Here is a 17,396-nt window from a genome sequence, read left to right on the forward strand (position 1 = left end):
AAAGAGCATGGAACTTTGGAATCACACAACCCTGTGTTTAAACTGTACTTTTCTTTTTACCAGCATTTTGAAGTAGGAACTTAACTTCTCTTAAGTATTACTTAACTTCTCTAGACCCCGATTACCTCATCTATAAAACGAGGATAACAATACGTTATAAATAAGGTAAATGAACTGACACGTACGAGGTTCTTACCACACGAAGGAAACAAAGGTATACTAGATTCCTTCAACACACTCCTTTCCCATTCACCCTTTCCTCGTGGGTACCTCGGGCAAATGCCAGGATAGGTAGGGTACACCCCACTAATCTTGAGCACACTGCGTAATGATGCAGCGAACTCACAGTGTGGACCTTAAGAGTTTTATAAGCTTTACTAAGTGGTAAAGTTAACTGAGCCTTCGCAATTTATATATAAAGAGGGAAAATAAGACTGCAGGGGTCCCCATATGCAAATACATGAATTATAAATGAATACCAGCGTCAGCCGCTGCCACACTTCCCCTACTGCGCGCACTCTGACCCCAGCCGCGCTCCGCCGACGGCGCGGGGGCGGAGATTTGCATATGCAAAATCCGGAAGAGCGGGGAACCACCCAACGAAAACCCCGGGCTTTACTACCCTCTAGACCCGGAGGGCGGGCCCCACTTCGCCGCCCGCCCCGCCCCCAAGGGCTGCCGGGCGGCCAGCCCTCTCGACGCCACTGCACCCTCCTACTCGCTCCTGAACTTTAAACAGTGCTCCGTAGAACAACCTGGAGGAGGGGGATTTCTCAGGAGCCAGCGTCTTTCGCACGCTCAGGACTGTCACAAGCCGGCTCCCACTGTCACCTTGCGATCCAGAGGATGCCCCGCGCCAGCTACCCAGACCTGCTGCTAAGCCCACCGCAGCTCCCGGGGTGGCAGTGTGGGCGGGGCACGGGAGGGGTGGAGCGTGGGCCGCCCAGAGCAGAGGCGCGCGCACTGCGAGGACGCCCAGTCCCTGCGCCCCCGGAGAAGGCGGTGGCCAGAGCCTACGTCAGTCGTGGGAAATCCCCTTACCGCTGCGCTGCTGGCGTCTGCGTTCGGCTCCGGTGGCGCTCCGCCCCCTTCCCCTGGCTCCGGCACTCGGGACTGACGGCGCCGGGAGATTTGGAGCGCGAGAACACAGAGGGTGGGAAGGTGTGAGCTGCAAAGCAGAGGAGGGCGAGAAGGCGGAGGTGGCCGGGGGGGGAGGTCTGAGGGACGGCGGGGCCCTGCGAACAGAAGACTGGCTGGCGAGCTGGCTGACTGCGGCAGCCTCCGGTCCCGACGCGCGGAGCAGAGCGGAGCCATGGCCTCCGGTGAGTGTTCCCGGTGCCGGGGGCCAGTCCCAGACTTGGGGGGAAGGAGCTTGTCCTGGCGTCTTGCTGCTCAGTTTCCGGGACTCAGTTCTGATTGTGGAACATTCTGTCTTTAAAATCGCCTAATCTGGCAAATTGTCAACCTCGTAAAAAGTGGCTTGCGTTCGAAATCAAAGCCACGCTCTGTTATTTGATGCCATTAAATAACTTAGCCGGAAACTTAGAAATTACCAACGACTTGGTTTTGGGATTAGGGAAGTAATAATGTACCTAAAGGGAGGCGAGGAGTTCTTGGATTGGAAATTGATTTATGTCGAAATGGTGATTTTCTGTTTTAGACTAGGAATGAGGAACCTCAGACCTCAGGAGAGCTCTGCTTTTTTAGTTTAATTTCATCAAGTGCTAAGTGGTGATCGCTGTTGTACTGACAGTTGTACACAATGTGTGCCTTTAAAAGTCACGAGTATAATTTAATAGAGTTTAAAAGAAAATGTTCTTTCACCAAAGTGGATAATTTTTACTGTATCTTCTAGTTTACGGAGAAGTCGAGTTTTGGTTTTTTGTTTGTCTTTTCCTTTGTTGGAAAGAAGGGAAAAGAGGATTTTTAGAATATCCCTACTTTAAAATATGGGTAAAAATGAAAACTTTGTTTCACTTATGGAAATGTTCATTTTTAGTTAATAAATGCGTGAGTTTCTTGAGAGAAAACGAGTTTACAAAGACAGCTTAGAGGGCAAGGGAGGGAGTCTCGAATTTTCAGCCATGCTTCATGTTAGGTTAGCCTGTAACCGACGGGAAGTAAATCGAGCAGACTGCGTTCGAGTTGTATCTTTTCAGGATTCTGGTGCGGTTCCTCGGGGCGCGTTCCCGGCTGAGGGAGTGGCGTGAGCCAAGGCAGGGAGGCTTCAAGGTTTGTGGTCAGCGTTTACTAGCAGGCTAAAGAGGGACTCTTGTTTATGCTTCACCCTCCTTCCCAGCCCCTGGGACAGTGACCCGCAGTAGAACTGATGTCTGGCAGAGAAGAGGAAGTGCAAAGCTTAGAGGACTTTTTAAAGGGGTGGAGAAGGACAGTGCCATCCATAGCTACTGCTGTAGGCTGAAAAGGAAATTGGGGTGATGACATTTGATTTCAGTTTGTGGTTTTCATGTAAGAATACAAGTGGAATTTAAACTACTTCAACTTTCTCTTTATCCACTTCACTGACCCCAAACTTTCAGATAATCTTGAAAATTCATAAATTCAAAGCGCGTTTAGGTTAAAAGTGCAAAGGTGACTTGAAATAGGTTAATTTATTGGTGATGAGATCTTGTATGAAAGTAGTAGAGAATGGTGAGCATTATGAGTTTAAATAAGGTCAGCCTTCTGGCAATTGAACCAAACTTTATTGGTATATAGTACTTCTAATTCTTTAAAAACAGAGAGAAATGAATTAAACATTGATAGAGTACTGTAAGACATCATTTAAAAATGTGATACAATTTAAACTTAAGTAATGACAGTATATTCTGTGCTATTGTGAGGACTGATTCTCTAATTCAAAGGGGAAATTACTCTTAAGGAATGAGAAGTTGTGAATTATTGCAAGTTATTTAAATTGTAATTCAGTTGTTTGAAAACTACTAAGCAGATGTTTAAAACGGAGTTGGGGTGTACTTTCCTCAATCAGTTGTAAAGACCCTAGAGAAAAAGAGTCAATAAATTGTAAATTCACATCCTGTTTTAAAACAGTAATTTAACTGAGTCACAGAAAAAAAAATGTACTAAATTGTCTAGTTTAGATTCTGTTTGTAGTAAGGTAGTAGTAAAACCTCAAAAGGTATTTTTATTGATTACCAAACCTTTAAGACCATTTCTTCATTTCTCCCAGATGTTATATGTAAATAGGTATGTGTAGGTGAATATGTGATCTGTATAACAAAAAGTAACATCATAATATCATAAGCAAATTATATAAGTATCATTAGTTGCTGGGACTTTGATTATATATATTTCTAAATTTTGTTCAGGTAAATTTAATCAGATTATTTAGAATTTTACAGCTTGCATTCTATTAGGTTGTCTCTTTACATTACACCTTGATTTTAGTCTTTTGACATGATTAATTAGAATAGGCCTTGTGAGGAAAAATATTCCTGTACCCATTAGACCATCCTTACACTTATATATTTAAATAAAATTAGCTATTTTAGGCCTGACTTTAAAGTTTTTCATTGCTTTAATAAAAAGTATAAACTGTTCTTATGTGCACATAGCTCTGTTTATTAATAAATAGTACTGTCTTTGGTATAATATGTTTTACAATTTAGATAATTTATTTTTATTACTAGTTTTCTTTAGTATAGTTTTGTTATGTCATATAGGAAGTACCTGCAGAAATTGTTTCTGTAAACCACACACTACTTCCCAACTCTGTCTGTAGTGTCACTATCAAGAAAACTACTTCTCTTGAGTAACGGGGGTGGAAAATATAAGTGTGGTACAACTTAAATTTTTAAGTTAAGTAGAGCTACAAGCTGGAATTAATAGCTAAAACATATGACTTGACTTCTATTTTAAAATAAAAGACTACATGCAAGTATGAAGGCTATTCAGAAATGTAACACATGAAAATGTAGAAATAACAGTAGTATAAAGGAATGAGGATGCTATATGATAGACATGAAGGGAACAAGTGAGTGAAATGACTGGTGAGGACTCATTGGAATCATTTTTGGGACCACCTAGGGTGAGTGCATTGTAGTATCTCAAATACGATTTAAGGGACCCAGCAGTCCTTTTGTTCCATCTTTCTCTCATCTGTTCTCTGCAAGTGACTGGAATTGTAGGCACGTGATCTATGTAATTGCATGGTATATACTTTGTTTTTATACCAAAGGAAATTCTTTGTTGTAAACAAGATATAAAGTACAATAAAAGAAGTAGTATGCAACTTGTAGATCACAACGATTTTTTTTTTTAATTTATTAAGAAAACATTTTTGGGTTCCAAGGATCCAAGTTTGGATATTAGAAATCTTAAGTCCAATATAGAGAAAAGTGTTAAATAGGAAGATAGAGGGCCATTTTTCATTATATACTTTAAACAATTTACTGTTGTTTTAACACTATATATAATTCACTATACACCAGAATATAACAGGAATACTGTTAACAAAAGTGAATGTTCTAGTAATTTTTCTCCCTATCTACCGTATTTTGCCATGTATAAATTTTTAAGGGAAAAATAAGGATGTGCATCATACATGGGCATAATAATGGGTGTAATAATCCCATGTATAATGCACACAAAACCATGGGCGCACATTACACGTGACAAACTACAGTAGTTTCATGTACTCCCACAAAACCTCCTATAAATTAGCAGGAAAATATTTGTGCATTTGTGAATAATTATCATTAATATTACATGAGGTATACTAAAAATTATTTTAGATTGATACTTAAATGAACATCCTGTAATTTTTATTTTTAATCTGTTAATCAAGAGATGATTTGGTCCTCCCATCTATTTTTTAATATAGTTAAATACCTGAAAATCTAGGACAGATTTTAAATATTTATCTACTTTTTCACCCTCGAAGTGAAAGTTTTATTGAACACTTATTTTTTTACCCCCACATCAATGGACTCTCTAGCAGTAGAATCTCTATTGCCAAAATCTTTTACATCTTTTATTTACCTAGTGATGCAGACATCAGTCAAATACTTATCTGAAAATTTTCTTACAAGGATTCTTATGAACCAGTTGAGAATCTGCCTGATATATTGGAATAAACTGGACTTTAGTCTGTGATGGACCTGAATTGTTTCTTTTTTTAAGACTTTTTATTTATTTATTTTTAGGTAGAGGGGAAGGTAGAGAGAGAGGGAAGAAACATCAGTGTGTGGTTGCCTCTCACGCACCCGCTACTGGGGACCTGGCCCACAACCCAGGCATGTGCCCTGCCTGGGATTCGAACCCATGACCCTTTGGTTCACAGGCCAGTGCTCAATATGTTGAGCCACACTGGCCAGGTGAATTGTTTCTTATTCTACTTCTACCACTCTGTGATAAAAATGGGAGTAACTACTGCAGAGTCTTGTGAGAAACAAATGTGATAATGTATGCCCATAAGTGTTAGTTTTGTTTTGTAGTGGAGCAATTTTGGGACTGAAACGTGTAGGAAACAGAAACTACTAGAGACCCTTGGAACTTACTATTTAAGTGTCCTGATGATTCTAGAATTTTGTGAAACCACAAAACCAATATTAATAGACTAGATCAGATGCTAGATAGAAAATATATCTTTCAAGAATGCCCATTTACTTTTAAACAATTTGAAATGGTTTTACATACATTTAAACTAGGGGAGTAGAATTCGACAGTGATTTTTGGACTTAGTGTATTTTTTTTCTCCTTTGTTCACTTAAATGATAGTAAGCATTCTGTAAAAAAAAAGAAGTAAATCAAAAATGCTTGCCAGATAGACCATGTGTCCTTTTACCAGATTGATTGATATAATTTATCCTATGCTTGATTTCTTTTGCACCTTCCATGTCAATCTTTTTCCTTCCCTATGGGATTTGGCTTAAGTTTTCTTTTCCCCTTTGTTACTTGCATGCCATTCTAGCTATGCTATGTAAGAAATGGTAACTTTAAATTTTTATCAGAACTAGAAAGAACCAGAAAAACTCGCCTGTATCATAAGGTAAACAGGATCATCACCATGATTCATTTGGGTTCCTAGCTTGACAGAAGGAAGAATAGATTTTATTTTCTTTTTCTCCAAAGTAAGTAGAGGTGATATTTGGAAAAGTATATATTGTTAGCTCTATTTGCTACTTTGGGTCTCTGTTATCTAGTACTTTTGTGAGGGAGATGTAGTCTGTAGTCAGTTATTCTCAACCTTGGTGTTGACACATTGGTGTGTTGTAATCATTTGTGTGCGGTATTTTAAGGAATATTTTTAATGATAGTTAAAATATTAATTTTGTAAAAGATTTATTATTTTTTTAAAGATTTTATTTATTTTTTAGAGAGAGGGGAAGGGAAGGAGAGAGAGAAGCATCAGTGTGAGTGGGAAACATGGACTAGTTGTCTCTTGCAGGCCCCCAGCTGGGGGCCTGGCCTGCAACCCAGGCATGTGCCCTGACTGGGAATCGAACCGATGACCTTTCAGTTCACAGGCCGCATTAAACCACTGAGCCATACCAGCCAGGGATGATTTACTTTTTAAATAAATCAGGGTAATTAAAGGCTATCCCTATAATAATGTTTCCCACCCCCGCACCCATTTCTTCCTTGCATTTGGATAAGCTTTTTAGAGTGGGAGAGAAAGAGGAGCGAGTTATGAGTAGTCAGAATTCCTCTGCGTAGTTTATCACCCAGCCCATACTTGTATGTGAATTTTTGGATTACTTCTGTAGATATGTGCATCATTGTTTCCATGTCTTTATGTTTTAGAGCAGTGGTTCTTAATCAGGAATGTGTTAGAATAGTTTGGAAGGCTTCCAGAAACATGTCTGGGCTTTAGATGGATCTCAGTTTCTATTCAGCAGATCTCAGGTAGGCTCAGGGCATGTATGTTTTGAAAAGCTACCTAGGTGATTCTGATATACAACCCCAGTTTGAACTCTGTTCCAGGAATTTCATTGGCTCTAAATACTCACTTGCCTATACGAAGATGCATATCTTCTCAAACTAAATTGCATTTATTTTAGGTTATTTGCTGTATCAGTTACTGTGAATTTATCCCCAGCTGTTTTTAAGCTTGTTGTTCTTTCAGTTTGACACCCTGGGATCCCAGCTGTCATATTTGCTAATGTCATTCATAATTTCACATAATTTTGAGCTTTTAATATCATTAAAATAGGATAATAATTTTTATTCTGTTTTTATGAACACCAAATTTAAAAGGACCACCTGAGAAATGATAGTGTTTTAAAACAATGTTACAATTACTGTAATTAATATTTTTTCACTGCATAATTAATGCTGTTTCCCAATTCTAGCTATAAGGTTTTCATTTATACTGTGTCTACTTTTAACTTTTATTTCAGTGTAATTTCTTTTTTCATCTTACAAAGTCATACTTTATTAGGTAGGCACTATGTTTTAAAATAGCACTCTTTTTGCATAAGTGCAGATAAAAATAAATATATCTTGCAAATATTTTGGCTATATTTCAAATGTTATTCTGGTCTGTGTTAGCTTTTTACAATATTGTTCAAAATATAGGGATCAATCCCAGTTTATTAGTTAAAAATACAGTAATCAATTTTTATAGAACCAATTTTGAAGACTTTTTAGTGCTTTTCAAAACTTTAGTGATAGTATTATCACTAAAACTTTGAGTAAACTTTGAGATAGTAAAACTTTAAGGTAGTATTAGTTGAGAGTACTTATTTTTCCTACAATTCCCTGATTTGTATTTTACCTTCTTCCACTCCACAGATGACTACATTTCAGCACTTGTTTATCTTCAGGAAGAATTGTACTTCCTGGGTATTGAGGAAGGAAGTAACTGGTACATTGTACTGATGCATGATATAAATGATTTGTAGCTGGGAAGTTTTTAAAAGACATTAATACATATAAAGAAATCAGAATATCAATGGGTATGAGGAGTATGAAGATGTAGCCATTCTAGTACACCTACATAGCTCTATTTTTTTCCATAGTAGTGGAATCTGTTGAAGAAAATCTGATTAATCATGATTGCATAACTTACACAGACAAAAAGATCTTTAGATTTTTATTCATTTCTTTAACAGATAGTTACTGAATATCTGTGTGCCAGGCACTGATGATTAAGATACAATTTGTGCCTTCAAGTAGGTTGAAGAAATAAAACAAGTAGCAATAGTCTTCCCTAAATTATAGTTATTTGGAATAATTGCCATAAACAAAATACTATGGTAGTTTAGAAGAGGGGGAGTTTATTTCTAGCTGGGGAATGTTGAATATTACAATAAACTCTGGTTGTAAGACTTTTTACCAATAAAGAGCTTCTACAATAGGAAGAATAGATTTCAAGGGCTTTTTAAAGTACTTGATGTTGTGTAACTAATATTTGTCATTTTTGTAATTAAAAAATCTTTTAAAAATGTTTTATTTAATCTTTTAACAAATGCTTTTCTGTTTTCTTATGTATGGACTTTTTCATAAACACACTTTCTAGTTTAAGGGAGTGTGTAACCAATGAAATTATTTGAATTCTCACTATGAGGCTAGCACTTTTGTTCACACTCCTCCCCCCCAAATTAGCCACTTACCATTAATGATGTCATCCTATATTAAATTCCCACCAAGACACCTTTAAATAAGTAGTGGGCAGGGATTTATTTGACCTTTAGTTTAACCACGTAAGTGATTTCAGATATCACTTAAAAATTACTGTTGAGTATTTTGAGTTATTATGAGGAAAATGTGCTTTCCTAAAAATATTCCTACAAGGATATATAAGCATGTGAAATCTTTGAAAATGAAATGTGAATTTTAATTACTTAAAATATAAAAAAATATAAGGATATGGAATTATGAAATATTTATCTACATGCCTTACATTTTTTAGTAAAGTGGAAATAAGTATTATGAAATTGATTAGGTTAAAGTCAATTATTTTTCCTACCCTTTGTTTGAATAATCAAATAGGTTGTAGATTCAAACACAAGGAGTCTGAATCAAACAGAATGAAATTGAAGGTAACAGTAATACTTTACTCAGTAACCCGAAGTAGAAACTGTAAAGCCATCAATGATTCTTTTTCTCAACACTGATGTTCAATCAGTCACCAAGTACTGTCAATTTTATCTTTTAAATAATCCTTCATTCCTATTATCACTACTATATTTCAGATATACTGTCATCACTGCTCATATTACCATAACAGACTCTAAAACTGATTACCTTGCTTTCTCTTTTCAACCTCTTCATTGCCACCAGAATTCTTACTCTAAAATGCCAATTTGATCATGTGATTCCCCTGCATAAGACCATTCACTGATTCTCTGACACTCGTAGTATGAAATCCAAATTCCCAAATGTACTCTGTCTTTTGCAGTTCTTTCTAAGGATGGAAAATGCACCCCAATTACACTGGGGCTGTATTGGTGGTTCTTAAACTCTTCTCTTCCATCAGGGTTGTATCTTCTGTACTGGTACACCTTTGGACACATTGCTTTACCTAGAAGGCCTCCCTGCCTGCCCCCCTTCTCCCTCCTCCCTCTCCACCCTTTTGCCTCATTAACTCCTTTTTTCCTTTGATATATATTAGGCATTCCTGAATCTTTCGTTTCCCTTATCATTTTACACAGAAGCTTATTAGCATAAACAAAATTTTGTTCATCCCGTCTATAATCTAACAATTTGTGTTGTTTGTCTCACTGTTAATGTAAAATCCTTGAAAGTGGCAGTTGTGATACCTTCATTGTATCACTATAATCTTTGTTTTCAAGAAAGCATCTAAAATAATTGACACTGTTTATAATTTGTTATATGTGAGATACTTGGTAAGAACTTAATACTTTATTTCTAATCCTCACAACAACCCAGTGAGGTAGTGCTGTTATTACTCATTTTATAGAGTAGGAAGTTTAATAACATTTCCAAGGTTTTCATTGTTAAGATTTGGCTGGTTAGGATCCAAAAGGCACTGATAAGACCCACTGTGTTACCCTTTCTGAAGATTTGTTTGCATTCTAATACAGGATAAGTCTACAATCAAAAAATTGAGTATTTAATTTTAATATATAGGTTGCTGAAGTGAGCACACAAAAAAATGGATATCTAGTTGTAGCAATTTAGAAATCACCCAACTGATTGAGGAAAGTTTTTTTCCAGTGGAAGTTCTGTTCATGTGTCTGAAATAAAGACACATTGCTATGTACTTTATTTGTAAGGACACTTGAGTGTCTTTATTGAACTTTTGTTTCCATAATTTGGATATGAGGGGGTAAAGGTATATATGTTTTAGACAACTTTATTGAAATATAATAAATTGCACATGCTTAAAGTATGCCATTTGGTAAGTTTTGACATGTATACAACCTTGAAATCACTACTACAATCAGGATATTTAACATACCCCTCATCCCCCAGTTTCCTCATTCACTCCACGCCCCCAGTCTGCTTGCTTTCATTACAGATTAGTTTACATATTCTATGATTATATGTGTATATACATATGGAATCATACAGTATGTGCTCTTTTTGTCTGGTGTCTTTCACTCAGCATAATTATTTTGAGATTCATCTATGTTGTGGTAATTCATTCTAGAGTGGCATATTTTGAATTATATTTGTTATAGAAAGTAAATAATTTTCTTTTGTTATATCTTATTCTTTAGAAAAGATTAAGATGAGACTGACTGAAAATTATGTTGGGCCTGGAACTTGTTTTGATATATTACATATAAGTCCACTAACATTCCAATGGAGATATAAAAAACTTACATATCCTTCTGCAAGGATTTAAATGCATTTTCATGTTCAATGAGGTCTTTTAGTTTACTGTTAAGAGCCTAACATAAATGATCATCCAATTGACTGGAAAGGACTGTTTAATAGGCAAAGAAGATGAATAACACTGCTGATTTGTTTTATCCTATCTACTGAAATCTACTCTTTGGAACTAAATAAATTTTCCTGAAGAGTGAAAAAAAAAAAGAGCCTAACATGAAATCAAGCAGTTAAACTCACTTTTGGTGTACAACCTTGTACTTCTGAAGACTCTTCAGTTCTTGCCTCTTCTGGGGGAATCTTGGGAGAAACTATTCTGCTTGGTCTCATGTGAGAAGTGGGTATCCCTGAAGTGGCTATCTCAGAACCTCACGTTGCTTATCTCCCATTTTGTTTAGTTTTTTTTCTGGAGTTTTGATCTATTCTTTCATTTGGGCCATATTTCTTTGTCTCCTCATTTTGGCAGCCTCCCTGTGTTTGTTTCTATGTGTTAGGTTGAGCTGCTTTGACTCTATGTCTTGGTAATGTGGTCTAATGTAGTAGGTGTCCTATAGGGTACAGTGGTACAGCTTCCCCTATCCCCTGAGCTGGGTACTCCAGGTGTGCCCTCTGTGTGGGCTGAGTACTCCTTCCTCTTGTAGATGAGTCTTGGTTGCTGTCAGCAGGTCAATGGGAGGGATTTACCCAGTCCAGACAGCTGGTAGGACTGGCTGTGACCCCTGGCCAGCAACCACCTCCCTTCGTGGCTTGTGGAGGTGGTTGGGTGGTGCTCTGACATGGTCTGTAACTGTCTACTGCGTATGCAGGCTCTGGGGTTTCCCAGGTGCCCATGGACATGAACAAAGGAGGGGGGATTGCCAGAGGGGGTGGGGGGTGCTGGGTGGAGGGGGCAAAGGGGGAAAATTGGGACAACCGTAATAGCATAATCAATAAAAGAAAAATTTTTAAAAAAGAACTTCACATTGGCATTACTGTAGCTATTAAATGATAAAGTGCTAACCAATAAATATGATTTGAATGACTTGTGTTAACACTGTATAGGAACTCAATTTAAATGGGAATAAAAGATGTTTTTATCACTCAATCTTAATTACATTTAACCTTGTTATTTAATATTGAGAGGGGAAATCTTTTAGTCTGATGTTTTGAAAAAAATGAAATGGTTAAAATCCATTATTATTGCTTCCTAATCTTATCCTCCCTCCCTTTTAAAAAAAATTTCAGGTGGTTATAACCCATATATAGAGATAATTGAACAACCCAGGCAGCGGGGAATGCGTTTTAGATACAAATGTGAAGGGCGATCAGCAGGCAGCATTCCAGGGGAGCACAGCACAGACAACAACCGAACATACCCATCTATCCAGGTAATAGACCTTTCTCCTTCGTGTCTCACTCTTAGTTGCTTCATACTTTAGCTACAGCAATTACATTGAAGGCCCACCTTCTTTACAGTCATTTCCATGGGCTTTTCTTTTTCTTTTCTTTTTAATTAATTTGTACTAGGTAACTGTCTAGGGTCATTTCTTAAATACAGTATGGATTCTTCATCCCTGCTATCAGTTATTCATTATTTTTTGTGTTAATCTAAGTAGAGGGATTCACAAAGCTTAGTGTACATTGTCAGCTTTTGGGTGATGATTCCTTTCATGAAACACTGCACTCATGAGGAAAAAGCATTCTCTCCTGCCAGCAGTGAGCAGAATTGTCCTATAGATTAAAAACATGGATTTGGGAACTCAATTAGAATTCTTCTTGTAACCACTTGGGTAAACTAGGGACTATGGGAAAAGAGAATGAACATTTTGCCCCCTTTTTCCTTGCCTTTATTGCCTATCCCTGATACTCTGGGTTTCATTGACTAATTTGAAATATAGTTACTTTTAAAATAGTTGTTGATCCAAAATGATTTTGGCAATATACTATATTGTAAAATATATTTATATTAATATACCATATTTCATTTGATTTTTAATGATTTTTTATCCTTTAAATGTCCATTAAAAACCTTAATGGCAAAGTGGATTTTGAAAAGTGTTATTTAGTCTTTCATCAACAAATCTTAATTCACTGTTTTATAACTAGATTATTTACAAAGTTTATTCTATTGAACTTAAAGGGAATGCTAAATTATAAGATAAGTCAATGACAATATTATTGAATTCCAAGTTCGTAATTTTTGTCACATTTTTTGGCAGCAATATGGATTTGAGTTATCTAAGTCCTTTTATTTAAATGTTAAAATAGGAGAAGTGCTAATAAAAGGTAAATAAGAAAGCACTGTTCTTCTAATCTTTGAAGAGCAATTATTAACTCTTTTCCATAATTCAGCTTATTCTATAGGTTCTCTGAAATATTTCTAAGACCTGTATTTTACCATTCCAGGAGGTCCTGAACACTTTACTTCTTGAGTTCTACATCAGCCCCTATTGCAATTTTAAGTGGTTACTCTCTGTTTCATTCAAAAAGGCAATAAATACTTCCTGGTTTCTTTTCAAATTAAGTTTAAATTCAGAATTATGGATTTTAGTGTCCTCTTATCTGTAAAGTACCCATTGTTACCTAACTACCTTGCTTCATTGTTATAGGCTGGTTTTTATATTCCCTGCTTTGTGTTTGAAAATATGCTAGCTTCCAAACTAAACATTAGTTCCTCCCCATGCTCAGAGTGTCCTGTTTCCATGCTTAACTCTCCTCTTTATTCTCAGTGTTCTAGATGTACTTACTGTGTGAAACAATTTTGTGAAACTCAACTTGGTTTATTGCCTGCTGTACAGTGAACACTTGGGATGTGCTTACTGATGAAGAAGTATTTTTGTGAGATAAAATGTCACATATTGTATTAAGTAAAATGGTCCTCTGTATTAGTGTGCTATCATATTCAGTGTAGCTTAAATATACACTTTGAAAGGATATTTATGGTATGATAATCTAAGAGCTTGGCATTCAGTGACTTAACATCTAAGTATTTTCTCATGCTCTATGATAATGTTTTGGTATAATGTTATTTGTTTTTAAAAGGAAAACAAGCAGAATCAGATGATATGACCAATTGAAATTAATATGCCAAGCAACTAAAATGTAAATTCTTCCTTAGTGGTATTCTCTAGGGAAGAATTCTCTCTAGTGGGAAGTTTCATCTAAAGTGTGGTTGCCAGCCAATTGGACTTTGTCTAGTGCTAACTACATTATATGAATTGAACTCTCATTTATTAGATCAGTCCTTAAAGGGAAATATTTATGGATCATCTATTTTATTCCCCCCCTTTTCAGATTATGAACTATTGTGGAAAAGGAAAAGTGAGAATTACATTAGTAACAAAGAATGAGCCATTTAAACCTCATCCACATGATTTAGTAGGAAAAGACTGCAGAGATGGCTACTATGAAGCAGAATTTGGACAAGAACGCAGACCTTTATTGTAAGTATACATCACAGCCATTTTCAGGTATCAGGTACGCATGGGATACTCTGTTTCCTATCTGTGTACATCTGATATTTTTTAGCAGAAAAAACTAATTCCTCATTCTACTTCTATTTACTATAGTGTAATTTAAATTTTCCTACCATTTGCATTAGAAGCACTGTTTCATTCTGTATTAGTAGACGTAGCTCATGATGGTAGGAGGAATACTTATTTGTTGTTACTTGAAGTAAACATATTGAGTCCTGGCTGGTGTGGCTCAGTGGATTGAGCGCTGGCCTCCGAACCAAAAGGTCGCCAGTTCAATTCCCAGTCAGGGCACGTGCCTGGGTTGCAGGCTGGGTTTCTGGTTGGGGTGTGAGAGGCAACCACACATTGATGTTTCTCTCCCTCTTTTTCTCTCTCCCTTCCTGTCTCTCTAGAAATAGATAAATAAATATATCTTTTAAAAAAACATATTGAATAGATTATTTTATGGTGTGATTTCTTAGTATGAACAATTAATGAAAAAATTTTGTTTTTCATAAATTTTTACTCTTTCTCTTTACTAATAGTCAATTTTAAAATTGCCAGAAATGTTAGAAAATCAACTGGAAAACTAGAATTATTTAGGAAAGGACAGGTAATGAAATTAACATACAGCAATAGTTCTAAGATTGAAAATTATTTATCACTGTGTTGGTAATGCTGCCAAAAGATGGGTCCATTCATTATGTTGATGAGAAAATAAATTAAACCTTCCTGATAGGTAATTTTAACAACTACATAGTAAAAGTCTGAAAAATATGAATGTCTTTTGAACTAGCAATTTTATTGCTAGGAATTTATCCTCAGGAAACAATTAATTAAACATGTTCAGACACTTAGCTGTGGTGATGTTCATTACAACTGTGTAATGGCAGAAAGTTAGAAACAATCCAAATGATAAAGGGGAATTAGTCAAATAAAGTGGTATATCTACACAATGTATTCCTATGTAGCCTAATAATAACATTGCCAATATGTCTTTGTACAGAAAGATATTTACAATGTTAGGTAAATAAAATAGGTTTAAAACAGTATGTGATTAATAATCTTTTTGTTTAAAATAAATGCGTATATACCCATGGTAGTATATACACTAAGGGATTAATAATAGTTGTCTCTGGGTGGATAGGATTGTGGGGTTTCATGTTTTTACTTTATAATTCATTTTATAAAAGATTTCATTTATTTACTTTAGGGAGAGGGCGAGGGACAGAGAAAGAGAAGGAGAGAAACATCGATCAGTTGCTTCTCACACCCGTAACTGGGGACCTGGCCCACGTAACCAGTGCATGTGCCCTGACCAGGAATCGAACTGGCAACCTTTTGGTTTGTGGGACAAAGACCAGCCCACCGAGCCACACCACTCAGGGCTATAATTCATTTCTTATAATAAACACGTATTGAGTTGAGGGGAAAATGAAGCTACTTACAATAGGAAAAAAATAGTTGCCTCTTTATATATTAGTAGTAACCATTTAGAAAATATACTTTAAAATATTTTTCTTACAATAAGAACACAAAATGTAAAATATCTAGTTATACAAACTTGGCAAGAAATATTTCCTATTTATATTATTTGACCTCCTAGCAGCATTTTACACGGTACATCACTCCTTCCTAAACATTTTGATTCCTTGATTTTTTGTGAGAAAAAACTCCTGTTTTCCTACTTTTCTGGCTGTTTCTTAATCTTTCAGGCAGTTTAATTTTCAGGCGGTTAAAGGGACTACCTTTCACACAGGTGCACACATTGAATTTTTAACAGGTACCTCCCTAAATAGTTCTGAATCTACCCACTTATCTCAGTGACCTCCATCACTACCACACTACTATTACCGTAGTCTAAATGTGGGCTGTAAAGAATAGCCTTCTCACTGGTCTTCTCACATCAGCTGTTTTTGTGCCTCTTCCTTCCCATTATGTCTTCCAGTTTAGCCCAAGTTATCTTTTTAAAAATTAAATTAATTTATTCAACATGGTCTTTCTAAATACAAATCTGATGGTCACTTCTGCTAAAAACATGTTAATAGCTTTATGTGACTTTGGGAATTAGGACAACATTCCTTATAAAGACCACATGACCTACTTGTATTTCTAGCCTTCTGTTATACTATGTTCTCCTTGAACTCCATACTCGTCACAAAGGTCTTCCTTTAGTTTTCTGTGCTCAGTGCTCTTCTTTAGGGTCCTTTGCATGTTGTTTTCCTTCTGCCTGAAGTCGTTTTACTCTCCTCTTCCCCTAGTTCACTTCTGTTCATAATAAGTATCACTTCCTACAAGAAGTCTCTGTGCCCCCTCTGAATGAATTGATCATTTCATTCCCATCGTAGGGCTCCCATGCCATCATGCACATCTCCTTTATAAAAATTATTGTGGTTTCAGTTTAGCATGTATGTGTGTGTGTATGTGAGTGTGTGTGATAACTTAGTGTCTCTGTTTCAGTAGACTAAAGGTTAGCACTTTTTTTCTGTAAAGGTCCAGATAGTAAATATTTTAGGCTTTGCAGGCCATATGGTCTCTGTTGCAGCTTCTCAGCTCTACTGTTGCACCATGAACGCACCCATAGACGATACATAAACAAATCCATTTAACTGTGTTCCAGTACAATTTTACTTAAAACAAGTGGTGGGCCAAATTCAACCATTGACCGTAGTTGGCCATCCCCTGCACTAGACAGTGAGTTACATGAAGGGAAGGTTTATATATCCCCATTATTTTCCAGAGTTTTTGGTACATGGTAGGAACCCCAAAGCTTGTTGAATGACTATGAATGAATGAGTCATTCATTCAAGCAGTCTCTATGATCCTTGGTTTCCTCATGTCAGAATTTCAGAAATCTCTACCATTAATGTTCTGTGAATACCAGTCAAATACAATGATTCAGATGAAACTGAATCAAGTAGTGTATAAATATATTAAGATAGAGGATTCTTTAAAATCTTTTGTCAAAGAAAAAGTGAGAACCAAGTTAAGAACCTTTCAAAGAAATGGAATACTTTTGAGAAAGAGGATTGTGGTTTCGAGGTTTCAAGAAAGGGCTATGAATTTAAGATTCTTCTTTTAATTATTGGCAGCAAAGGCAGGTAAGGTCAAGGATATTGTAGGTGCTAACGAAATCACAAGTGTGGTGCGTGTGCAGAGCATGAACATGCGACAGCAAGGGCATGGAGAGGGCACGCAAGG

The 17,396-nt window shown here is 36.4% G+C and overlaps 2 protein-coding genes across 8 annotated transcripts in view; one reads left to right on the forward strand and one right to left on the reverse strand.

The window, feature by feature from the left end:
• Nucleotides 1–1,321, reverse strand: part of LOC123478940 (WAS/WASL-interacting protein family member 1-like) — a 79,461-nt gene extending 78,140 nt beyond the window's left edge. For 2 of the 6 annotated variants that reach the window (XR_011651248.1, XR_011651251.1), the window contains exon 1: nt 756–1,009. Coding sequence is in view for 2 of the 6 variants with exons in the window: in XM_071221560.1 (XP_071077661.1) it covers nt 1,042–1,314 (273 nt within the window). In the remaining 4 variants the exon portion in view is untranslated. Of the gene's footprint in view, nt 1–755; nt 1,010–1,041 lie in introns of those variants that run through there. The other 4 variants (XM_071221560.1, XM_071221559.1, XR_011651250.1 and 1 more) reach the window with 3 other exon arrangements.
• The window catches only part of REL (REL proto-oncogene, NF-kB subunit), a 39,372-nt gene continuing 23,167 nt past the window's right edge, over nt 1,192–17,396 (forward strand). For both annotated transcript variants that reach the window (XM_024552760.3, XM_024552761.3), the window contains exons 1-3: nt 1,192–1,322; nt 11,986–12,128; nt 14,035–14,183. In XM_024552760.3, the coding sequence (XP_024408528.2) occupies nt 1,313–1,322; nt 11,986–12,128; nt 14,035–14,183 (302 nt within the window). In that variant the 5' untranslated portion in view covers nt 1,192–1,312. The remainder of the gene's footprint in view (nt 1,323–11,985; nt 12,129–14,034; nt 14,184–17,396) is intronic.

The sequence above is a fragment of the Desmodus rotundus genome, chromosome 5 (assembly GCF_022682495.2).
Source record: "Desmodus rotundus isolate HL8 chromosome 5, HLdesRot8A.1, whole genome shotgun sequence".
NCBI classification, from domain to species: Eukaryota; Metazoa; Chordata; class Mammalia; order Chiroptera; family Phyllostomidae; genus Desmodus; species Desmodus rotundus.